At 35.2% G+C, this 26,214-nt stretch overlaps 2 protein-coding genes across 4 annotated transcripts in view; both read right to left on the reverse strand.

Annotated features, from left to right (window-relative positions):
* Positions 1–471: 471 nt before the first annotated feature.
* Positions 472–4,884, reverse strand: LOC147501251 (cold-responsive protein kinase 1-like). The gene is made up of 5 exons (XM_086606271.1): positions 4,489–4,884; positions 4,361–4,401; positions 3,006–4,010; positions 2,600–2,833; positions 472–1,440 (listed from the first exon to the last, which is right to left on the reverse strand). Exons 3-5 carry the CDS (start codon positions 3,986–3,988, stop codon positions 1,230–1,232), a joined length of 1,428 nt encoding a protein of 475 aa, XP_086462397.1. The 5' UTR covers positions 3,989–4,010; positions 4,361–4,401; positions 4,489–4,884; the 3' UTR covers positions 472–1,229.
* A 2,165-nt stretch (positions 4,885–7,049) lies between these two features.
* LOC147501252 (phenylalanyl-tRNA synthetase, putative / phenylalanine-tRNA ligase) overlaps positions 7,050–26,214 on the reverse strand; it is a 31,027-nt gene continuing 11,862 nt past the window's right edge. Inside the window, exons 2-19 of one of the 3 annotated variants that reach the window (XM_086606281.1) lie at positions 16,733–16,890; positions 16,539–16,661; positions 16,379–16,471; positions 15,714–15,770; positions 15,221–15,276; positions 14,964–15,056; positions 13,506–13,596; positions 11,962–11,999; positions 11,825–11,863; positions 11,439–11,515; positions 11,258–11,342; positions 10,974–11,070; positions 10,790–10,886; positions 10,266–10,337; positions 7,887–7,953; positions 7,641–7,766; positions 7,416–7,470; positions 7,050–7,320 (exon numbers count right to left, since the gene is read on the reverse strand). In XM_086606281.1, the coding sequence (XP_086462407.1) occupies positions 7,267–7,320; positions 7,416–7,470; positions 7,641–7,766; positions 7,887–7,953; positions 10,266–10,337; positions 10,790–10,886; positions 10,974–11,070; positions 11,258–11,342; positions 11,439–11,515; positions 11,825–11,863; positions 11,962–11,999; positions 13,506–13,596; positions 14,964–15,056; positions 15,221–15,276; positions 15,714–15,770; positions 16,379–16,471; positions 16,539–16,661; positions 16,733–16,885 (1,473 nt within the window). In that variant the 5' untranslated portion in view covers positions 16,886–16,890 and the 3' untranslated portion in view covers positions 7,050–7,266. Of the gene's footprint in view, positions 7,321–7,415; positions 7,471–7,640; positions 7,767–7,886; positions 7,954–10,265; positions 10,338–10,789; positions 10,887–10,973; positions 11,071–11,257; positions 11,343–11,438; positions 11,516–11,824; positions 11,864–11,961; positions 12,000–13,505; positions 13,597–14,963; positions 15,057–15,220; positions 15,277–15,713; positions 15,771–16,378; positions 16,472–16,538; positions 16,662–16,732; positions 17,277–26,214 lie in introns of those variants that run through there. The other 2 variants (XM_086606282.1, XM_086606279.1) reach the window with 2 other exon arrangements.

Here is a 26,214-nt window from a genome sequence, read left to right on the forward strand (position 1 = left end):
AAAATAGGCAAGATCATTTTGTTGGGGCTAGAGAACCATCCTCAACCTGGATGCTAGGCACCAAGGGCGACCTCGGACAAACACAAGACGTCTAACAAGTTTACTGGTCTGTTGCCCCAACGCCTTCAAAGCCTTGGTAAATATGAACGTAATTCAAACACACACACGCCTGCACCTGATAGGGGTGCAGTTAATCTATTTAAAGTTTTATTTTTCTTGTGTAATCTAGTGAAAGTCGGTGTTTTTTTTTGCAATCAGCAGCAACAGCAGGCTTCTTGAATCAATGAGGCTCTCTTTCGCTGCAACAGAGTCTGTATTTAGTAAGTATACCCTGAAATTGCCAAATTTCTCCAGAACTGTCATAGAATCACATCTTTACCCATTTCACCATATGCCACAAGTCATGCATATACAATCCTAGTGTCTAAGATCTATGTAGATTTCAGAAAGGAAGTACCTACCAATCTACCATTATAAAGAATCCACTCAATTTAGCATTAATCGTGTAACAAATTAAAGCTCCAGGACAAGTATCATCCTTTTTTCCGATAAATGGACAATTATCATTCTACCTACTCAGAAAAAGAAAAAAAATTACAAGAACAGAGAAAAAACTGTTTAACATTACCGCAGTTTACACACCAAAATCCTGTTTCAGAAACCAAGTTTCGTTTGGTCCAGACCATATGATATCCACATTAGGATTCGTATAACGTCCAAAAAAAATCACATTATGGTACAAGGGCCTCTTTCTTGTGGTGGCCGTGCTTCCTTTTGTTGGTAACTGTTCGACTCAGATGATTTGTATGTGAAGTCAGACGTATGCCCATACTGCTTATGCAACAGAGAACACAGAGATTAGTGAAGGGTTGCTTCATAGTGAGAACCGCAAGAAATTGACTGTACTAATGAAATCCAATGTAGACAGTAGCTAGTCCACTAAGAGCGCATGAAAAAACGACTTCCTGCATATCCAGTGTAAAAAGAAATGCATGAACTTTATGGAAGTAAAGCACACCTTTTCCCTCATCCTTTTTTATTTTTGTAAGGCTGACTTGGGGCTGAAAAACCCCTTCCATTTTATTAAATAGTTAAAAACCAACTCACAAGATAAACAAAAAAATAAAATATGTAAACACGACTGCAACAATCTAAAGCATAACAGCTGAAGATCAGGACGATCGGGAGGACGACTGTTTATTTGAGATCGTCTCTTAGCCATCTTAGCATCATATTGAACCTTCTTTTCCCTCATCCGTGCGGAAGACTGCTCTTTTAGATCGTCTCCTAGGATACTTAGCAACATATTGAGCTGTCTTTTTTCTCATCATTTCGCTAAAAGTATCATTTTCATTCAGGGTAATCTGGGATATATCATCTGCATGCTCGCCTGTAGTAGGAGCTCCCTGCCTGTTTATGAGTCGCTGTCGAACTTGAGACCTGGAAACAAGGTGCTTGATGTCACTTTCACGGTATCACTACCAACAGAACAATTCCTATTGCACTTGACAGTGTAATAACAATGAAATTTGCATGTTCAATGTCTCACAGGATTATGAAGAACACTCTGGAATTAAATGCAAGCTATGGAAACTACAGAACCTTGGCTGGTGGGGGCAACAAATGTGCCAAGTTATACTGAAAAAGGATGGCGCCAGACCAAATTGATTAGCTATGGAGGAATTTTTCAATGTTGTGAATGGGTGTGAACATAGAGACGTTTATCATACAGGGTAGTCATCATACAGGGTGGTAATGCTACTGTTGCAATAACCAGAAGCATAGAAGAAGGATGGTATCATATTTAGGTAGATTGTTTGTTAATAACGAACACATGGTTCAACAGATGTTGGATGGAGATATAAGGTGTTATATAGGGCAGGATCAGAACATTCCCCACTTTGTGTAGACACAGTAACGGCTCCTAAACCCACAAATAGTCCCTTCCATTTATCAAATTCTGGTTGTCACCTACCACTTCCATTAATTAGGTGTTTCAGCACAGCGGCAATCAACCTATCACTGGAACTCTATGGTTACAGTAATGAAGAAACTACAAAGATTTAAGGACCTCAAGACTTTGAACCATGAGGTCTTCGGTGACATATATAGGAACACAAGTAAAGGCCAAGTGGATTTGTACATTGCCCAAGCTGTTGCAACCTGAATGTGAGCAATTAGTGGAGTGTGATAAGCACTACCACAAGCCCTTGATGATAAGCACACGATGTGGGAGCAAAAAATACATAGATGAGTTGGACATAGAAGTTGAAAGGAATACTTCTTGTTTCCCATCCATGTAAAAGATATAAATACACAGAGAGTGAACATGGTTTCTTCCTCACCTATCATGATGACATCAAGAAACACGTAACTTTCATAAAGGCTGAAAGTAGAAGTGTTAATTTGGCCAGTATAGCATCTAAAAAAGAATCTGATGGAGAACCTTAATTTCATGAAAAATATTTGCATTGTTTGTTATCCATGGTCAACTGGCACTAATATACACAAACATTGGAGGTTCAAACTCAATGGAGCAATGACCGGCTCGAGCATCCATAGCTCTGGAAAGAAAAATCTTATGGTTAGTGATACGTACACTTCAGTAAAGGAAGGAGAGAATTCGAGGAGCGCGTCAGGTGAAGATTGTTCATTGCGCTCTTTCTCCAATGATGCATTTTGCTCTGGGCGGATGTTATTCGAAGCAGTTTTGGCGCTCTCTGTTTTCAGATCAATACCAGTACTCCTGGAAGGTGGTCTCGACACAGAACTCGAACCAGATTTTACATGGATTGAATCCTCTGCTCTCTCGGGAGATCTTTCCTCAGTAAGGCTGAACATAGAATTGTTAATTTACAGTTAGTCTCAAGTGTCTCACACTGTTATAAATAATGTATGATCTTATAGGAGAGGATCTTATCTTACGACACTCTTACCCAACACAAATATAAACAATACACTATAGAGAGTAGTTCCAGAAAATTCTCATAGCTAAAGATACGTACCTTTCTGGAATTTCGGGAGGAGAGTATTTCGGGAGTGGTCGACCACCAAACATGCTGCTTTCAGGTGAGTTGTCATAAAACCCAAACGGATTGGGTGGCTTCTCAAGTTGTACTTCACCCTTGAGCATCTTCACCACACTACTCATGTCAGGTCTTGTAAGGTGCTTCTCCTGAGTACACCATAGTGCAACGAAAGATAATTTTTGTGCCTTTTCTCTATTCTTTCCCTCAATGCCACATACTAGAATAATTTCTTCTAGTTCGTCTTTCTCAACTTTTAGCCCAACTTCTCCTGGAAACCAACCAGGTCCCACAGAATTCCTTTTCTTCCTCAAAATCTCAAACAACATCATTCCAAAACTATAAATATCACTTTTGTAAGTTACAAGTCGTCCCTTACCCACCTCAGGAGCAGCATAACTATTGGTCCCTCGGTATCCTGACTGTTCGACCTGATTTGAATGCCTAGCCATTCCAAAGTCTATGATCTTAGGAGAAAGGTTTGAGTCAATAAGCACATTTTCAGGCTTTATGTCATAGTGAATTATGCGTGGACGACATTCCTCATGTAAAAAAGAGAGCCCATCTGCTATCTCAATTGCAATATTATACAACTTCTCCCATTCTATATCAATTTGATTCTTAAACAGAATCTTATCCAAGGATCCAAATTTCATATACTCGTAAACAAGTGCTTTCATGTCAGTATCAAAGCAATACCCGTATAGTTTAATTAAATTTGGATGTGAAATACTTCCCATCGTGCTCACTTCAGCCATGAATTGCTTTATCATGACATCCTTTGTGTTTTCTTTCAACACCTTAACAGCTATTTTGACACCGTTAGAGAACTTTCCTTTGTAAACGTTTCCAAACCCACCAAAACCTATGCTCTTTTTGAGGTCCAATGTAAAGCTCTTGAGTTCCTCTTGTGAAAATAGTTGTGGTGTCCCGTATAGTAACTTTTCATCACCGCGCTCCATCCTTTTAGATCATACAATGTAGCTATTGGTAGCCATCCAACCAAGTAGAGTATGGAAGAAAGAGTGATAGCAAATTAGCAACGGCTTGCGAGAGGAAAGCAAGAAGGAAATCATGGACGTACATATAGTTATCAACAGATCAAATGTATATATTTCTCCAATAAACAGGCCTACTAAATTGCCAGTTTAACACTAAGAGCTAGAAACCAAACAAATATTTCAGATTTCAACATTAAACAGTTGGGGATTAGCTTGGAGGTTGAAATATTTTCTAAACCAAACTAAAGCGAAACAAAGCGAAACAAGAAAACAGTGTTCCCAGCTAACAAACTATCTGATTATAAAAAATAAAAAATAAATAGACTTTCTTACCAGGAACGACTATCAAGTTCCAGAGCACTCAGAATTTTTACCTGCAAACGTCAGAAACATTAGTTGTATATTGTATCCATACAGAAATAAAATCATGTTGAATAGCAAGTAAAGGCTTGGGCACGGACCACAATGACAAGATCGATCGAGTTGGAGTTAGGCAGGAGAAATGGATCTCCAAAGCTAAATAGGAAAGGATGAGACTGTGAGAGTGGGACAGAACATCCACTTTATATCTCCATTTATAACCACAAATTCACAACATGATTTCTCAACTCAAAATCCACAAATTGATTTGATTAAGCGGGATATGTGCTTGATGAGATGCGCTTGGAGGCCTACCTAGTAGGGTTGCAACAACACCTCATTAAAGTACAATACCCAGTTTTTCATTTTTTTTTCCTTTTACACTTTTCCTCCTCCCCTTTTTCCCATACTTTTAATATAATTCTTAGCTCACTTAGCCAAAAATAAAAAAGATTTCTCAACCCAAAATATATTGCCAAAGTAATAGCTTTGGGGCCAGTTTTTGGGTGCAACTTTGTACATAAGCTAGAGCTGAAGATTAGATTCTCTTGTTGACGTTAAAATCATTTTTCAGAATGGCTTGTTTATTGATTTAATCGGGTACTAATCAAATTGCATTGTTCTGGGCAACTAAGTCCAACAATAATAGCCCAATTTCTCCACCCTAGAACTTAGGCCAATTTTTTTCAAACCTTTTGTAGCGGTTCATCATCTCTGTTGCTTGTTTAAACCAAAAAAAAAAACTTGAAGTTTTCTATTGTGTTCATACTTCGAGTGTTGGTTGTGAATCAACAATCGAATTTGAAGTTATCCTTCATATCTCACCCCATTTATATATACTCAAACTCGGTTGGGTTGATTAAACTCGATTATTGATTAAATTTGATTATCCAAGATTGGGTTGATTAAACATGATTGGGGTGGAAGCATTGGGTTGGGTTGATTTAAACTTGATGATTTCAAACTTGATATTTTTGGAGTTTTGGTGGAAGATTGGGTTGATTAAACTTGAGTTCGATTTGCGATATTTGAGTTTGAGTTTGAATTTGGGTTGATTAAGTGAAAGTTGATTTTTAAAATGAACATCCCGACAAACAAACCGAATTTTTAAGTTCAAACGACTATCACCCATTGACTTCCCCAAACGACCAATTGTTGTCCAAGAATAATTTAATATTAAAATTTCCCAAAAGTTCCCAATGTTGCCCAAGAGTTTCCAAACGACCCCATATCCGAGAGATAAACGACCCCGCCGGCGAGTCCCCTAATGATCCAAGAGAGTGCCCAAACGATCGGAGAGATATCGACCGATATTTTTAACAAAACCAAAAAGTTTTGTCTCAAACGACACGCCAGACAGATGACACTCAAACTACGGTGAAGGTCGTTTGAGTGTACACCAAAAAACTACGTGGTGATATCCGAGATCGTTTGGCGTCGAGATATTCCGGAGACCGGTTAGATTGGTTGTTGGGCTTGGGCTTTAATGACAAACTTATAATATGGCAAATTTGTAATATTTCTTTTTTTTTTGGGTTGCCCAATCCAATTTGATGACATAATATAAGCAAATCCTTGGAGTCACCTGTTGGTAACTCGGTATTCATCAAGATGTTTGTGTTCAATTGCCCGTAAACCATGAGCATGGACTCTCACTCTTCCAAGCTGTAGACGTTATGCTACGTAAGTTTAGTCATATGAACCTGATTAAGAACGTGCATATGCAGATATTTAGCATGCTCTGATTAAGAGTTTTAATAAGAGAGTGGAGGCTACAATTGAGAAACGCAGAAGATTTGAAAATCACAAAATTCCACTTCTCAACTATGTTGGAGACGTGGAGCTGTTGTTGTTGTCTTGGCAGAGAAACAGCTCAGCTGCATTTTAACGTTCAACTTCTAGGTGAAGTTGTTGAACCCGAGACTTCTCATAAATTAGAGCTCCGATATCATATTAAATTGTCAATTTCTCCATACTCTATTAATATATTAGAGTAAACTGGAGGAAACTCATATATGTTAACAGATGCCCTACAACAACAACACGACTAAGGGATGAACTATGTCCACCAGCCCCTAACAAGTTTTTTTACAGAGCAAACGAAACCAAATGAGGTGAAACTTCACTCAATTTTAGGAAAGAATCTGTTCTGCAGGCATTCTCGCTGGAAGAGCATAGATTTAAAGTTTGCATTCCCAAATACCATAATATTATCTGGGAAAGGGTTTTGGACGCTCTCTCAATGATGGATTGGAGTTTGGTGAGATGATTGTCAAAAACCCGTTATTATTTATTTATGAAGCCGTTATGTTTCCCAGACACAGCTCCAAGTCTCCAACATAGTTCAGAAATCACAAAATTCCAACAGATTATATTGACCAAAACTTCTTACTTTCCTTTCAAAACTAAACTTTTTTTCACTCTTCGTTCGTCCACTAAACTCCTCCCACCATCCAGAACACACAATAAACAAGTTACAAACAGCCAACACTAATCTTCAGTCAATTGCAATTGTCCCCTAAATGTACAACGAGTTAATGCTATTAGTGAATGATCCCAACGGGTTGGGGCTTTTTCTTTTTTTTACCCCGGTAAGTTTCGAGTCTGCCGCTTGTGAAGGACACAGGTTAGACTGACGTGGCATTAGAAGTCACACAAGGACTGCTGAAGTCAACATGTTTCAAATAATGTCAGTCGATGTTAAAACAATAAATGGCACTGAAATAAACCATTACACCATATATATAGGCCACTTGCGTCTGGACCTACAGAGCAAAGATTCAACGCACATGAAATTTAGCCAATGGATCGATATATTTCAGAACCTATTATCCAAAAAGGCTCTCTTACAAAAATGTGGTAAAAGGAATGGGTGGAATCTAATCAATTCCAAGTCTACATATTGGATTTCTCTTGATGAGACTGAGATCCACCTGCACATAAAAAATGGATGAAACAAAATATAAGTTCAATTATACTTTTTGATATATGGATCCACAACGTCACTAAGAAGGGGTAGCAGTTTCACCTTGGGGCCAAAGAGATCCCGAATGTTATCAATTCCATACAGTATCATGGTCGGTCTGTGGAGGAAAAGAAACACTTAATTTACCACAACATAATAATTGGTCAAACGATAGAAGAGCTATATTACGAAACTGTTGATTTGTTAATGAGATATTTGTTTTTTTCTCATAAATTTTTAGCACAGCTCCCTGTGACCTTGAACAATCATTGTACTAAGTTTACTTACCTCTCAAGAGAGAGGCCCCATGCAATTGCTGTAACATCTTCTGGGAACCCCATTGGAAGAAGCATTTCAGGTCTGAACATACCAGAATTCCCAACTTCTACCCATTTCTTAAAGCCCTCGTGGTAACTGATCAAATTAAAAAAGATCATATACATATCAAGAAACTAAGAATGCCAAAACATGATCCAAAGATTCAACACATCAAAGTAGGGTTTTCCACTGGTTAAGACGAAGTCAGCTTCTCACCTATAAATTTCCATGCTGGGTTCAGTATAAGGATTGTAAGTGGATTTGAAACGCAGCTTCGACATTCCTGGAAAAATAAAATGGGTGAAGGAAATTAATCGGGGAACTTTTTCCTTTCACTCAGTATCAGTTTTAAGTTGGTTGTTTTCCTCTAACTCTTCCATCCTACAGCCGATTATCTATAACATTGCTTGCTTACTTAGTTTTTGCTAAACGGGTGTAATCAATAGTTATAACAGAGAGGAAATACTTATTTGCAAAGTTCAGCATCCTTACTAAAATTCTAAGTAAAGAGAAAGAATAGAGTTTGACCAAAATTAAATTTCACACAAGATTCATTTATATCAATTTTTTGGGTCGAGGTGAGCAATTTTGATTATGAAATAAATAAATAAATATAGTAGAAACTACACGGAGAATGTGCAGTAACAACAAAATAATAAAAAAGATGACTCTCCAGATCTTCTTACTACCATGAAAAGATATGTGAAAGGTCACGGAGATGGAAGAACCAAAAGTTCCTCCTTGCACGGTTTCTCCATCCAGCTAATTTGCAAAAGCATACATATTAGTATATGATCACAACTAGCCCATCTTATTGTGATCCCCATCTTGGGTATGGATTACACACTTAAGGATCTTGCTTTACTGCTCAAAAAGAGGTTGCAGCTGTTTTTCCAAGGAAGTTGTTTTTCCAAGGTTTATAATGTGAAAACGCTTACACCTATGGGACCCCATAATATTTGCAAAAGCATACATATTAGTATATGATCACAACTAGCCCATCTTGTTGTGATCCCCATCTTGGGTATGGATTACAGACTTTGATCTTGCTTTACTGCTCAAATAGAGGTTGAAGTTGTTTTTCCAAGGAAGTTGTTTCAGATTTATAATGTGAAAACGCTTACACCTATGGCACCCCATAATCACAAATAAAATCTTGGTCAGTGACCCTTAAAGGAAGGAGACGCAAAATCCCAACCATAAAATTTTCCTCGACTCCTTCCACTACCTTGTGAAACACCCTCGAATCCATAAAGTAGCTCTAGGAAGAAGCAAGCGATATTGCCGCATAAAAACCTCTCAAATGCAATTCAAGACACCAATGTAAGAGGAGTCGATGCGCACACTCTTCTTCTACTTTGCCGAGTGAACAAGTGCTTTCTAATTCCATACCTCTTATATTCAAGTTTACGATGGCTTAAATTCTCCCCAAGAAGGGAAGCCACCAAAACAACGCGACTCTAAATGGACTAGAATTCATCCAAATCTTCTTGTAAGGAAACTTGTTTGATGACTTCATAACAGAAGAAAGACTAATAAAGAGCTCTTTGTTGAAACCATAATCGACAAATCTCAAACCCACAAAAAAAAAGGTCGAAAGAAATCCAAGCCCACAAAAAAAAGTAATATAATTACATATAATTGAATACCATCTTAACAATGTTCACTGAAAATCAATGTTTGGAGCCAAATATTTGAAGCATGAAGTGTGCGGGAGTGGCCTCATAACAAGCTTACTAGTAGGCATCACATGGACACGCCATATTTTGAAAAAAAATCCGTGTCAGATATGTATGCACATGTCCGTGTCAGACACATATTGCATGTGATCTGCCTTAAATTTTGAAATTTCACCGTGTCAGACACTCCATATACGTGTCGGATATGGACACACCTATCCGTGTCAATGTAACTTAGCTGGTAGGGGATAGACTAAGATACACATTTCCAAATAACTAAGAGAGCAGATGATAGGCGTTTTTATAATTACGAAGGCTTTGCATAAACACACCCCTCACAAGAATCTCCTGAAACTAACCAGAAAATCCTGTAATGTGACTTCTACAGGTAGAAGTCCCTGAAAAGATGTAGAACGGTCTCTCCCCCCTGATACACGTCATACTCCGACTAAACAATGTCGAAACAGAATAGATAATTATTTACTTATTTGTATTATGCTTGCAACTCAAAATAGTTTGATTGATCACAAGTTTACAAGTATTCCATAATGCTTATTTTGTTAATCTAAACAAAACAAATACCGTCACTTTGTCAGTGCACTTATATTTTTGGCCAGTAAAACAGTAAATTTTATCAATAAAGGTGTGAGAGGGAATCACACCCCAGCCCAACCAAGAAGCATATTACATCAAGTTACACCACATGACCATAGCATAGCTCTTCCCGTTTTATCAAAATATCGTCAAATAATACCCCTCATTAGCCGTTTCTAGTGCACTTGCTTTATGTCTTTAACTAACAAAACATCCAATAGTTTTCTTATTGAAACTTTAATAACAGAAAACTTGACACGTGCCAATCAGTAAGAAAGCACATAAAACAGCTAATGTTGAAGTGGAAGAGTTGAAACAATACCTAACTTTCTGAAGAACTCGTACAAGACTCCCATCAGGTCACCAAGAGTGAGGCCCCGATCGCAGACAACACCTTAGACAGACAGAAATATAAATGGGTCAGTGATGCAAATCTAACAAAACATCATCATCATTGTTTTGGCCAGGTAAACAAGGATCACTGTACACTCATGGTTTCAGCAAGTAGCATGTCAACTGCCAACAAACTGAGCAACTACACACCTGATAATGGGAACTTCTCTCTTTTAAACTAGGTTACATTGACACTCCGTATCGGACACGGATAAGAATTGTCGGACACGGCAAAATATCAAAATTCGAGATAAATTACATGCAATATGTGTCCGACACGGACACGTGGATACGTATCGGACACGGATTTTTTTCAAAATATGGCGTGTCCATGTAACCTAGCTTTTAAACATTCTTACAATATAAAAGAAATCCTGAGAGAGCACTGAAAGCCAAAACAGAATGCTGCTTCCATATATTCAAAAAGAAAAACTTAGATTTAGAAATAAATACCTTCAATCTGGTGGAACTCTGCCAGATGAGTTCGATCAACAGCTTCATTTCGGAAGACACGATCTATAGAAAAGTATCTACGGGGGATGAAAGGTTTCTGAAGATGAAAGACTGTCAATTAAGATCCACAAAAATAAATAAATAAAAAATGGACAGCAAACCCTGACCACTAAAGCATCCATACCTGTGCAAGTGCGTAAAGCATCCTTGCAGAAACTGCAGTTGTGTGTGTTCGAAGCACATTTTTCTCTGCTTCCTCCCTTTTCCAATTATACTCGTATCTAGACAGGAAAAAAATATATTTCATCTTAGATACCCATGAGGATAAAAGAACCACAATAAAAAGTAACACACCCTTTGGACCCATAACCACCGGACACAAGAACATGTTTCACACTATCACCCTCTAAAGATAATCTTCAGGCAAAGCCATGAATAAAGAAGACATCACAATATGAAATAACATACCCTTTGGACCCATAACCACCAGACTCATGAACACGTTTTACCCTCAAAAGATAATCTTCAGGCAGTGCCAGAGTAGTGGAAGGAACTGCAGAAAACAAGCAACCATATCACTATTTCTAGAAGAATTTATTATAGAGCACTCAATGTGGAGTTGTCTTATCGACTGCAAATGCTAGCTAACCTTGCAGGAAGAAAGTATCATGGGAATCACGAGCAGGGTGTTGCTGCGGCTGGAAAAGAACATCAAAATTCCAGAAGCTGCAAAGCACCGACAGATTAGAGATGTACTACATTCCCAGACATCAAATGTTAGAAGCAATAACCACTAAGAAGGATTCAGTTTTTTTTTTCCTGATAACTAGTAACCACTAAGAAGGATTCAGTTAACTTTGATGTAGTAATCAATATCCATTAAATGCACATTGATCTCAGAAACAAAGGAATATATTTTATACTTTCCATCCTCACCCAGAACGCCAGTTAATAAAAACAGCATATGTTTGTTGGCATCTCCTCAAAACTGTAAAAATTATGCCACAAATGTTTAAAAGATGATAAAACCTTTACCTGCTTTCAACATAATTATTTGTTGGCATCTCCTCAAAACTGCAAAAATTATGCCACAATCCAAAACCAGTTCAAAAAAGGATAAAAATAGTAACTTAATATACAGACTTAAGTAAAGTCCTGCAGTCCTGCCTTACCCCATTTCAATGAAGATGTTCCTGAAACGCTCTCGTACCTGAAAGAAAGGTAGATCACAGCATCGAAACATTATAAAGTAGAAGTTTGTAACTACATCAAAAGAGAAGAGAGGTTCATGGTGGCATTACATTGGAAAACTACAAGACATATCTTTGTAACCAACTAGCATGGCAGATCTGCTCACACACAAGCTTAATGGGAAAAGCTTCTTCATGGGACACCAAGAAATGTCATGAAATTACATATATCATTACCATGACTGGTGTCATTTAAATCCAATGCTTTTAACCATGGGCCTGTTAAAAGATCTTTCCCTCCCTCTCTTTACATTTTGATAGACAGACAGCTCGATCTGCTAATAACCAAAATTTCTTATTCAACCAATCTAATGACACAATATGTCACAAACTACTGTTAGGAATTGGGTGATTCCAAGCCCAATGCCTTTAAGGCCGAAACTGTATTCAGCATTGGGCCATAATTGGTTTTGGATTATGAAATCTTTGAACACATCGTTAAAAGCTTAGGCTGTGTAACCTGTGTTTGATAACCATTTTTTATGCAGCAAATCACTATAATTTAGTGAATTTGTCGCTATCAGATTCCCAGCCAACTATGTTAAACAAGCCTTAGAAAAATTACAGAGATGAAAGAAGACTTGAAGAAAGAAGGACAGAGACTTAAAGGCAACAAGGCTTTAGGTGGCCTGACGTTTGGCTTAATTAAAAACAAGATAATAATACTCGTACCAATGACAAAAGCCTCTTTAGCAATATTTCTGAAAAAAAAAATCTGGAAACCACTATTTTCTTTTTCTTTTTTTGATAGTTAGAACTTTATTCCCTAATCCCTTTAATTTTGTTTTCCAGGTGAAGGTGGGACTCAAACTCAAGACCATGGGTCCAACCTCCTGAGTCTTAACAGTACACAACTAGACTCCTTCAACTGGAAATCAATTGTAATATATGAAAGGGTATTTTCATTATATAACAAGAAAAAAAAGTAAAAATTACCATTGATCCATTCCATAAGAAAGAAAGAAATGTTTTGATCCAATTAAGGGTCGAGACAATGGGTAAAAATGGAACCAAATAGAACTTTTCAGTTACCACAACAAAGAAATTGCAGTCACTGGTGAACCAGTACGTACACATAAAACAGAAACCTGTGACGGGGCTTTAAATGGTGTACAAGGTATGATGCACCGTGACTAGAAAGGGCACAATAAGGCAAGTGGTTGCAACCATTATAGCTAGGCCGGAAGGTGTTTAAGGATATCCTGTTGAAGGACTAAGCCTCAACATTCCAAGAACTTTTAAAAATAACATTAAATGAGAAACAGCAGGGGTAGGCAAGGACCCCTAGAGAAGAGAAATTTACTAAAGTGGCATTAACCTTGAAGAATTCCAATTGCTTAGTAGAAAGAATCTAGCTTAGCAAAGAAGTACAGTATCATAAAGTTCTACCTAGAAAACAAAAGGCCAATAACTACAAAGATATCTTAAGTGAAAACAGAGATGAAGATAAGATATTGAAAACATGCCTTGAGCAACGGATGAAGATGGCCACCACTTGGAGGTAAGGCTTTTGCACTAAAGTTGTAAGGTTTCAGCTCCATGTTCTTCCAGTCACCGCTACAAACACAAGCAGTCATACCACAACTATCAGCAAAATTGAGTTCATATAGCATTAAGCTACACAAAAATTATAAAAATGTTTCTTAATCCAATCAGTTGTATAAATGTATCTCCATTTTTTTTATTTCGTTAAAGAGAAAACATATATGACATAGCAGATCAAAGTACATGGTAGTACGAGATATCCCACAAGGCCACAACACCGAGAGAAAGAGAAAATTAGATACTACGGCACAAGATCTCCACGATTTTCCACTGATGAATTTATGAGATATAAGGAGGTTATACCAGAATCAATGGGGCATCGATCATCAAAGATTTTTTTTTTTTTTTTTTTTTTTTGCTTGGTAAGTTAAAATTGTATTAAAGAAAATGAAAAAAAAAAAAAAAAAAACAAGGAAAAGGAGAATGCAAGAATGCATTCCCACATCAAGAAAGCCTGTGGTAAACATGATATGGAACCTCCCATTTATACACACATGGGGGCTTGACCATGTGTTCGAAATATCCACCTATAGGCATACTTGATACTTTCTTAGCTACTACATCTGATACAAGATTAGCCTCTCTCCATATGTGTGACACAAAAATGGATTGAGCTCTCCTCAAAAAATACTCCCATCTTCCTTTTAGTTTCCACGGCATGGGAGCCATTCCTATACGATGTGACTGCTGCTGCCAAATTGGACTCGATCCACATGTTAAGCCTCTGTCAATTGCTATTTCTGCACCCCAGCATGAAGTTGCCTTCATTATCTCTAAAAGACAGTCCATAGCCAGAAGGTCCCAGGCACCCTTTCGATGGACCGTCATCAAAGATTTTAAACAATACAACAATAGAGTTGAATAGACTAAGAGGATCATCTCATAACCAAAAAACATTCAGAAGTTTGTGACAGACCCATAGAAGAAAATAAATAACAGTATAATACATATATGAACTCTAAAGCAGGCAGTTGGACAAGATTTTACACTCTTTTGGAATCGTCATGCATTAGAGTACGACTTTCTGCTCGACCAAGATTCACAATCAACAATAGTGTAAAGCAAAGTGAAATAAAAAGGAAAAATGAATATATAATGTACAAAATAGACCAAAGTATAAAATGTATGGGCATGCAATACAATCATGGACAAAGCAGAACCATGGGCCACATTTGACTCATTAAACATTTTTATTTTCTAATAAATAGTTCAATGATCAGTGCATAACTTAACATACCATTCACGATTGAAATGTACTTCGAATACAAAAAAAGTCCAACGTGACTGTAATATATAGCTAGGTATATCCGTATATGTCTAAGATGCTAAATGTTAGTGATATTAAAGATATAAGTTTCTTCATTTATGTGAAAAAATACCTTTGTAGAAGCTCTCGAGTTAAATCAGTAGCAAGCTTCTTCCTTTCAAGAACAAAATTAGGGCCCTTTTTCAAAGAAAACCCATTCCATGTCCTATAAGTAGCCATATAGAACAAACTTAGACATATGGACAACATAGATGTACTTATCTGACAAGATATATGAAGTCCTCTTCCACAGTACTCAACTTATGACCATTGATGTCACTAATTAAAGATAAGACTAATTCTACAAAACAATAAACATTTAATTCTTACTGCAGCTCAATCAGCTTCCTTCTTTTTAGCAAGTTTATATCTTCGGAACCAATGCCCTGGAACACCAAACACAATAAACTTTGTGAAATGAAGGCAAATAAAGTAAAAATAAGAAACGAGTTCGTAATGGGAAATAGAAGACTCATAACGTTGTAGTCATGGACACAACCAAGGTAACTATCAGAGAACATTCAAGGTGTGTGAAGGGATTCAGAATTGAAGAAAGGAAATCGTATATGACCTAACACCAGAAATAACATAAGCAATAATGTTTTTAAGTGCAGAACTGATGACCACCACAACCACAAAAGCTGAGACTAATACGGTCAGTGTTCTGTTATTCTATTGCTACATGACAAAACCTCCTCAAATGATTTTCTTTACTTTAGTTCATATGAACATTTTCTTTAGTTTAGTTCAAATTGAAGTTAACCATTCGCCTTCTTAATGACATACCATAAAAGAATAAAGAAAAGTAAATAAGATTTTTAACCTTTCCATCTTTTATCTGTAGAAGCAAATCCTTGACATGATCCTCCACACATTGAACCTTAGAAAAGGGCAAGAAGAGAAAGAAAATAATGAGTACTAAAACAAGGAAAACTGACACGACAGGCATATTAAAAAAAAAAGGTAAGTAAACTCGTTCGTTTTTCATAAAGCACACACACAACAAACAATATCAGTAATAAACATATGAGAAGAATAAAATTCAGTAAGATACATTAACAGAAATGCAATAGTAGTTATAAGATGGTTAAAATTCAGAACAATAACAAAAATCATCAAAACATTATCTTGGCTATTTGGTGACAGGCTACTACCATACAAAGCCTGCTCTAGCATCTATCCTAAAAAAGACATGCATCACATACATATTTTACTGTTATATGATTGGTCTACGAGTACAATGTGGTCAGAACTGTAATTGGGGCACAACTGCAGGGATGTATGACAGTAGTTCGTTGGTCATTGGCGTCTTGTTAAGGACACTTACTGCTCAGCTACATATTCTAATATATTTTCTTAATAAACACTAATCATCTACCTCTTAAAAGGCAAGGCACTACTTCGTTGGTAGTAGTCGCCAATAACGGGTAAGCATAATGACAAGAGTAAGATAATTTGATCAAAGAAGTTTTCTAAATTAAAATTTACCTTTCTTGTGACTTGTTGCTTGCCCATCTCAATCCATTTACTCTTAACAGCATATTGGGACCCAATTTTCAAAATTAAAGGAGCCACTTTTTTCTGCAAAATTTTCATAATAATTTGAGACAATGCATAATCTTAATATAACATTATTGAATATGTGAACCTGTAATTCGTCGCGGGCAATGCCTTGGGGTGGGACCGCATTGAATAATTGTACTTCAGGTGAACCAACTTCAGCATATTGGTTTCCTTCATCACTAAGTACCCAATTCTCCCTCTTTATTTCCTGCCCAATAAAAATATTATTAGAAAAATAATAATAAAAATTGTTTTCCTGGAAATTTTATTAGTAGTAACCTGAGCGAGGACAAGTCCGAAACCGTGGAGGCTTTTAACGACGTTCACAATATCGGAGTGGTCGATATTAACTGATTTGGAGAAATCACCGGAATCTTGAATCTCTTGTTGGGTATTTAGACACGATAGAATTGCTTTTTCAGTATCGCCCATTCTTCTTCTTCACGCCAATTTGGAGGGGCTGTTTGATAGCCGGTGAGAAAAGGTGAGCAGAGGGGTATAATGGGAACTTACTTCTTTTTAGGGATACCAAGAAATAATGTAAAATGTATTATGATATATCAAGAAATACATATGATATTTGTTGATATTTTGGATATATCTATAATATTTGCATGTCAAACAATGTCAACTAAGTATTCTACGTGGAAGGGCCAAGGGATTTTCTATGAGCTTGCAAGAGGAGAGAGAGTTGGGTGATCACGGGGAGAGAGAGATGTGAAAGAGGCATTAAAGGTATTGGAAGGGTCAAAAAATGAGAAGGCATCAATTGTTGGGACAGACAGAGGGCGCGCCGAGAACCAACCATAGTTGGTTTTTGTCCAATATCATTAATTTGGCCCTAATTTTCTATATATATTTTATTTATTTATTTATTTCTACAACTTGATAGTTTTTGATAAATTAAGAAAAATAAATTATATCATTGTCTATATCTCCAATATTGAAATAGATATATCCACGAAACCAACAACATGTACATATCGATTACCGAAATCTATCTATCGATAAATACTCATATCTTAATATTTTATACTATGCACAATGCGTTGCAGTACTTGAAAAATTATATGTAATGATAATGCCAACGCTTATTTAAGCACCACTGTCTATTCTAACATATACAGCCAATTCGGTTCAGGTACTAAGCAGCCATATAGGAGAGGATTTAAATGTGAAGACCTATCATTAATTGGATCCGGTTGTTAAATGAATTGAAGCTGGCATGTTCCTCTGTTTCTAAGCTTGGCATTCAATGTGGCTATACACTATACGGGCGCGCATTTTATGAAGCTTGCATGTCCTTCAGCCAAACCTGTACTTCGATGATCATGCCCTAGGGTAAACTGAATGTAATTTAACTCCTTGCTCATCAGCACTTTGTATGTTTTGTTCTCTATCTCCATGATTAATAACAAGTCTTTCTTATCCAAATAAATCTTGTGTAATTAAGCACACAACACTGTATTTGGGTCAATCTTGTACGACTATGAAGGTCTCATAGTGTCGATATATATCTTTCTCCTGGCACAGTTAGAGATGGGAAATGCCAGCACCTTTGCTTCCTACCATGGTTGTGAAGTTTTGGTAAAGCTGTCTTATGGTGGTTCAAACATTCTCATTTATAAGTTTGAACTAGAATGGGGACCAAATCAACTTGTCCCGTATATTGGCACCTAAACAATATGTTTTTTTATTAGGCCCTTTAAGTATACTCATCTGAGAGGTAATTGCAACTCCAAGGAATTGCAATTTGAATTAGTCCAGTTTCATTGCATATATTATTTCACCTCTGTAATGTGGTCATTCTGTCGAACTAGTTCACTCATTTGGAACAGAAACTACAGGGTATCAATAAAATTGAGGGTGAACTAGTATTAACCCCCCTACTAGATGAGTCAATTAGGATTTTTCCCTCACTAGATGGGAAATTAGGATCTCCCCCCTCAATACACACAAAAAAAAATTGGTCAACTCAATTTGACTTTCTTTTTTTTTTTTTTTTTTTTTTTTTTTTTTTTTTGTAGGAAGAGACCCTAATTTCTCTATTGGGGAAATCCTAATTGGCTCATCTAATAGGGGGTAATATTGGTTAACCCTAAAATTGATCGTTTGCATCCATCTAACTGTACATACGAATACTAGCATGAAACTAGATAAAGACAAAGAAAGAAATGACGGCGGGCAAACCCATTTAATTGTCTAACATATTAATATTAAGATGTGATTTCTTTGGCATTTCCAACTTCTTGTACTATAAACAGTATATCGGACAACAAACAAATTGAACGACCTTATTTTTTTAAATCAAACAACCAGGAATTTAATTAACCAACAAGGTTACTCTGCATTAACAGATGTCCTCATGCCATAGCCACACCATTCCGGTCCATTAGAGATGAAGTAGTTGCCTCCTTTAACTAGGCGTATTCTATCATGTCATGATTCGTATCTCTTTGCTTTCCCCAACAAATTGCAGTTTATATAATCACTTTCATCCACAAGCACAGTATAGGCCTCCTTGGAGCTAAAAACTAGTTCAAAGAAACATCCTATGCAGTTAGTACTGATTTACATATATTGAAAATTTGATAAAAAAGCCTTTATTCATTTCCATAGACTCTATTTCGAATGAAAATAATTAAAGGAAAAAAGAAACTTCCTAATCGGGAACAAGGGTGCGGAAAGTGATGAAAGGATGCGGAGAGGTCCTCAAAAGGGAGAATGAGACTCACGAAGAAAAAGATTCAATAACAAGAATTGTATAATTTAGAATAAATTAGCCGAACTTTATAACCAAGAAAGAAAAATACTAATTCTAATTAAACTCAAATAAGATATTAGACTACTAAGTAAATAGTCTTCCCAATTATATAACAAAAGTTTATTCTAATTGTAGCCTTATTGTCCTACGTACATTAATTGTATCAAAACAAGACGTAGGTTTCCAATATTTTTAATTGTATATTGATCTAATTTGCAGGATCAATTGGTTTGGCAAAAAAAAAAAAAGAGTCCGACTACACAATAATCGGGTACTGGGATGTGATTAGTGGCGGAGCTAGAAAATTGAGTGAGGGTGAGCCAACCCCGACAGCCAAGCATACAAAAAAAAACTCATTTTTTTAACTAATATTTCAAACCCGATCACAAAACAAGTATAAAATGAACATAAAAAATCATATATAAAGGTAGCAATAATAAGTGTATTAAAAAAGAAAGAAAGAAAGAATCTAATCATTGTGAGCTCTAATATATTTGATTCTGGCCGGTACACCATCGTGTCTTAGGCTTGCTATGTTCTGTCCCATTCTCGTTTCTGCCTCATGGAGGAGCCAACTCCCCTGTGAAGTAGACTCTTAAGGAAACTAACTGAAGGAATAATTTGTTTATCTAAACTCTTTGACAAGACAGTTTGTTGGACTAGATAAATTTTCCAAGATTGAGTCTAGTAATGTCGAGGTCACTAAAAAACTTCAGCTTGGGTTCTAGAATTTTATCAAGATTAGAAAAGAGTACTAAGAGGTGATTGGCAATGGTCTTTGAGATGTGGGCATCAGTGAGACCATAGGTTTGAGAGAGAGAGAGGACTGCGTCAGGTTTAGTTGTTGTGAATCTTTTTAGTATATATATTTTTTTTTGAAGTTTTGAGAGCTGATTCTGAGATAAACCACATGAGTTTATGAGGTAATCTACTGTGAAATTTGGGTTTGAGATGATGTATTTTTGGGTAGAGATGAATCTAATGAGTTATGGGTTATGGAACAGTTACAAATGGGTAATTGTTGATCTATATTTTCTAACATTTCGTAATATATTTCTGCATACAAACTGATGGAATATTGTGCAGAAGATAGTTTTTTGGGTATTGAGAAAAGTATATATTTCTTTTTTCTAAAAAGTGAGGGTACGCCAGGGTGTACCTTGGACCCCCCTGGCTCCGCCACTGGATGTGATCCTAGTAACCGTTTTGAATCTAAGCCACGTGTCTAAGTAGCAAACTTAAACCTGCATCTGTCTCCTTCATAAATTATTTTTCTTTTTTTAATAAGTTTCCTATTTTAAATGAGGAAAAACCCACGAGTGAAAAGTAGTAAAAAAAAACATTTCAAAATTGAAAATCCAAACTCACTTCCTCCACTAAAATTCCCTCTAACCATTATGGAGTGATGGAGAATCTTAATTCAAGAACTTCTCTTTGCGATTTAGCCTTCAATCTCTTACTGAGGTTAGATATTGAGTCTTAACAAACTGTTACCTCTTTAATTGGAGAAGATGCCAAGTTATGAGTTGACTCAATTATGAATTTGTTCCAGTTTTTTGTTTTAGAATCTAATACACATGTTCTAGTTTTTCCCTTATTCCGATTTTAAATGGATTATTTAGCTTTAGGTCCTTCTAATAATATGGGCATTTGCATTGGATCCAAAGTTTTCCATTTATTAGCTTTAGGTCCCCCTACCGTTAGTTGGATCCAAAGTAGCCATTGGATTAGGAGTCACGATTACGACACGTGTCGAGTAAATTGAAAATTGGATTTTGAGTTTTATGGTGTGGGCACGTGCAAAACATGTAAGGGGTAGTTAAGGCATTTTGAAAGTGCACGACACCATACACACCACAACTAGGGCAGGGAATCGGGTCGGATTTGACCCGAATCTGACCCAACCCAAATTCAGATAGTTCGGGTTCGAGTCAATTTTCATAACCGCTTATTTATTCGGGTATGTCGGGTTCGGGTTCGAATATAATTTTTAGGGTTTTTTTTTTTTTTTTTTTTGTGTTATCCGATTGGGTTGGTCGGGTTCAGGTTGAAGATTTCGATTTTATTCGATTCGGGTTCGGATATTGTCAAACTATTCGGATTCGAATTCGGATATAGCCATATCTGACCCGTTCCCTGCCCTAACCACAACAGACGGTCAAACTTGGTCAATGATGGTCAACTAACAGTAGGGGGACCTAAAGCTAAGAAACAAAAAACTTTGGATCTAACACAAATACCCATATTATTGGGAGGACCTAAAGCTAAATCACCCCTAAAACAATTGAAAAATAAGGAACCCAAATATACATTGCATTATAAATTTATTACAACATTACTAGATAATCACCCATCAAACTCACTTCGACTTTCTCCTAAAAATCCCCACAGTAGTATCATCGTCCTCTTCTTTATGTTTTGAGATAAAAAATCAGATAAATTAGATCGAACAAACAATTTTTTATTCATTTTGTTTGGTTTTTATTTTGTTGCTTTTCATTTTTAAAACCAGAGCTTGTGGTTTGAGAGGATAGGAGGAAAACGAGCTATTGGGGTTGTTGAACGTACTGTTCGTAGAAGAAGAAAATGTATGTAGGTTTGGGTTTGCTACTTAGACACGTGGCCTTATAATCCAAACAGTTACTGGGATCCATCCCAGTACATACCCGGTTATTGTGCTCAAAAAAATAATTCTAATATCATTTGAAAACATACCGAGAACATCACCAGCCTTAAAATGCTTTCCCAGTGCCACTTTTGCATATCCGAGTTCAAAGCCCATCCCCCTTTATCCCCCCACAATCCATGTTTTTCCATGAACAATCCCACAATTGAAGACCAAAGTAACCACCAATGCTAGACCTAAAATCATTAGGGCTGACTCAACCCTATAGCAGAATAGGCAGCCACTTAGGGCCCCAACAGTCCAAAGGGCCCCCAACTCAACCCACACTAGTTTGGATTTCATTTTATTTTTTATTATTTTTATAATAGTTAAAAACTTATATAATAACATTTGAAAAAACATTAATTGAATTGAACACAATAAAATGCAATTACATTCTCAAACAAACCCCACGTTTCAATTCTCTCACTTCTCCAACAAAAAACTTTTAATTTCTCCTGCAAAAAGTGAGTGTAATCAATGGTAGAAGGCTGCTTTTCGAATTTTGCTTAGGGCCCCCGAATGGCTTGAGTCGCCCCTGAAAGTCATAATGCGAGTCTCATCAACACTTGTTCGAGACATATCTTTCCTTGGTCCTAACCACAACTTCATAACATAATACATTCCAATCCCTTGCAAGTAGAGACATATCTTTCTTAAGTCTTAGATTTATAGAGATAACAATCTATAATTCTTGGAAATACATACCATAATTTTACCTAATATGTTTTCAAACATGCATTAGATATATTTCATATTTTTTTCTAAAATTGTTATCCAATCATGTTTAAACATGATAAGTATTGAAGTCAAATTGGCATCTTTGAACCACCGAATAATGGCTAATTATGTTTTCTTTCAATAGTAATTTTATTGGGATTCTATTTTATATAACAATTGTAAGGAGAGAAAGAATGATTTATTTTTATTTCATCTTTTTGTTATTCGGACTTCTAATTTACAGATTTTCTAAAGTTACGAAATAACAATCAAATTTTAAGAAAGTATGTAAAACAATATTATCGATGTATTATCAAATTTTATTATGTATTATTAATGTTTTATAAAACATAAAATTTAGTAAAACAATAATCGATGTATTATCAAATTTTAATATATGTCATGTATTATCGATGTTTCATAAAACATGAAATGTTAACTTGAACATGAAATTTAGTAAAGCCATAATATTGTCGATGTATCATTTATTATTGATGTTTTATAAAAGATATAATTTAGTTTTTTTTCCCCATTACAATTGGACATTGAAATATAAGTTTTATATATATATATATATAAAGCCATAATATTGTCAATGTATTATCAAATTTTAATATGTGTCATTTATTACCGATGTTTTATAAAACATGAAATATTAACTTGAACATGAAATTTAGTAAAGCATAATATTGTCGATGTATTATCAAATTTTAATATGTGTCATTTATTATTGATGTTTTATAAAAGATGTAATTTAGTTTTTTCCCCCATTATCAAATTTTAATATGTGTCATTTATTATTGATGTTTTATAAAAGATGTAATTTAGTTTTTTTTTTCATTACAATTGAACATTGAAATTTTAATACGTGTCATGTATTATCGATGTTTCATAAAACATGAAATTTAGTAAAACAATAATCGATGTATTATCAAATTTTAATATATGTCATGTATTATCGATGTTTTATAAAACATGAAATATTAACTTGAACATGAAATTTAGTAAAACCATAATATTGTCGATGCATTTTCATTACAATTGGATATTGAAATTTTAATACGTGTTATCGATGTTTTATAAAACATGAAATTTATTAAAACAATAATTGATGTATTATCAAATTTTAATATATGTCATGTATTATCGATGTTTTATAAAACATTAAATATTAACTTGAACATGAAATTTAGTAAAGCCATAATATTGTCTATGTATTATCAAATTTTAACAGCTATTCTACTACGTGATGGTAGAATTCTTGTTGGAGGCAGTAATCCTCACGAATACTATAATTTCACTGACGTGCTATATCCAACTGAACTAAGGTTAGAATCCTTTTCACCAACTTATTTGGATCCAGAATTTTCAAATTTGCACCCCAAAATACTCTTACCGAACTCTCAATCTAAACTGAATTACGGACAGAAACTAGTGATACATTTTTCACTCCCAGGAGCCATACACAAAGGAGTTGCAGTGACTATGGTTGCTCCATCTTTTAACACACACTCTTTTTCGATGAATCAAAGGGTGTTATATATATATATATATATATATATATATATATATATATATATATATATATATATATATATATATATATATATATATAAGCCATAATATTGTCCATGTATTATCAAATTTTAATATGAGTCATTTATTATTGATGTTTTATAAAATATGTAATTTAGTTTTTACAATTGGACATTGAAATTTTAATAAGTGTCATGTATTATCGATGTTTTATAAAACATGAAATTTAGTAAAACAATAATCGATGTATTATCAAATTTTAATATATGTCATGTATTATCGATGTTCTATCAAACATTAAATATTAACTTGAACATGAAATTTAGTAAAGCCATAATATTGTCGATGTATTTTCATTACAATTGGATATTGAAATTTTAATACGTGTCATGTATTATCGATGTTTTATAAAACATGAAATTTAGTAAAACAATAATCGATGTATTATCAAATTTTAATATATGTCATGTATTATCGATGTTTTATAAAACGTGAAATATTAACTTGAACATGAAATTTAGTAAGGCCATAATATTGTCAATGTATTTTCATTACAATTGGACATTGAAATTTTAATACGTGTCATGTATTATCGATGTTTTATAAAACATGAAATTTAGTAAAACAATAATTGATGTATTATCAAATTTTAATATATGTCATGTATTATCGATGTTTTATAAAACATTAAATATTAACTTGAACATGAAATTTAGTAAAGCCATAATATTGTCTATGTATTATCAAATTTTAACAGCTTTATACTACGTGATGGTAGAATTCTTGTTAGAGGTAGTAATCCTCACGAGTACTATAATTTCACTGGCGTGCTATATCCAACTGAACTAAGGTTAGAATCATTTTCACCAACCTATTTGGATCCAGAATTTTTGAATTGCACCCCAGAATACTCTCACCGAACTCTCAATCTAAACTGAATTACGGACAGAAACTAGTGATACGTTTTTCACTCCCAGGAGCCATACACAAAGGAGTTGCAGTGACTATGGTTGCTCCATCTTTTAACACACTCTTTTTCGATGAATCAAAGGGTGTTAGTGTTAGAGGGAGGGAAATCGACATCGGTATCCCGTTCCACATATCAAGTCCCAGTCACGTTGCCTAATTCACCTATTTCACCTCCTGGATATTATATTTTCTTTGTTGTGCATGAAGATATTCCCAGTGAGGGAATATGGGTTCAGATCTAGTGATATTACTCTATTTTATATCTTTGATAGAAATAAATTGATACAATCCTACCTATATTAATATCCGTTTCTCCCAAGATGCTCATAGTGAGCCACATCAGCAAAGTTTTTAAAATAGTCCCTATTTGAAAAATAATTACTTGCCTTCTTACCAAACTAACCCTGAATTTGGCCTGCTCTCTAATTTAATATAAATTAAAATTGTCCTTTCATGTGTTATGCTAAAACAAAAAACAAAGCTACGCATTATTTTATTATTTCAAATGTACACATGGGATAAAAAAAAAAACAAATTCTAAAAAACAATGGATTAGTTAATTGATATGTATTAGTTATTGGATATGGATATGGATATGTATTAGTTAATAGATATGGATATAGATTACTTATTGGATATGGATATGTTAAACTTCCAAGTGCTTTCCTTAAATATAGGCCCAGACATGATGGGTTTAAGAATAACAGGCCAGCCACAGGTCGGGCTCATGGCTAGTATGAATATAATAGCTTGTCAGTAATCAGTCAGACTATATGATTGTAATCAACTTGTTTTGATGTTTGTCTTTGTTTACAGAAGTATAATGTTATGCAGCTTCATTAACTTAGGATGATGAATTTAAGGCTGCAGGTTAATTATAGTGTAAATTAAAGAGCAATGGAGATCGCATCGTGTTTGGTTGTATATGAGTATTTGATGATATGAAAATTTGAGTACAGGACGAATTCAAAAAAGTAGGCATCTAATTCCTGTAGGTGTATCGCTCCACTGCTCATAATCTACTTGCATTGTAAAAAACTGAAGTAAAATTTTAAGCACTAACGCGAGCTCTACTGATCAAGCAGTTTTAAGTGGGTCAATCTTGTA

Source organism: Coptis chinensis, chromosome 4 (assembly GCF_015680905.1).
Source record: "Coptis chinensis isolate HL-2020 chromosome 4, ASM1568090v1, whole genome shotgun sequence".
NCBI classification, from domain to species: Eukaryota; Viridiplantae; Streptophyta; class Magnoliopsida; order Ranunculales; family Ranunculaceae; genus Coptis; species Coptis chinensis.

Excerpts from the sequence above, each read along its gene's own strand:
- LOC147501251 (XM_086606271.1), bottom strand. The coding sequence starts at position 3,988 with ATGGAGCGCGGTGATGAAAAGTTACTATACGGGACACCACAACTATTT. Across the intron at positions 2,834-3,005 it reads CCTCCCGAAATTCCAGAAAG|CCTTACTGAGGAAAGATCTC; the intron begins GTACGTATCTTT and ends TTCTATGTTCAG. Across the intron at positions 1,441-2,599 it reads TCTCCTTCCTTTACTGAAGT|GTCTCAAGTTCGACAGCGAC; the intron begins GTACGTATCACT and ends CCTTGTTTCCAG.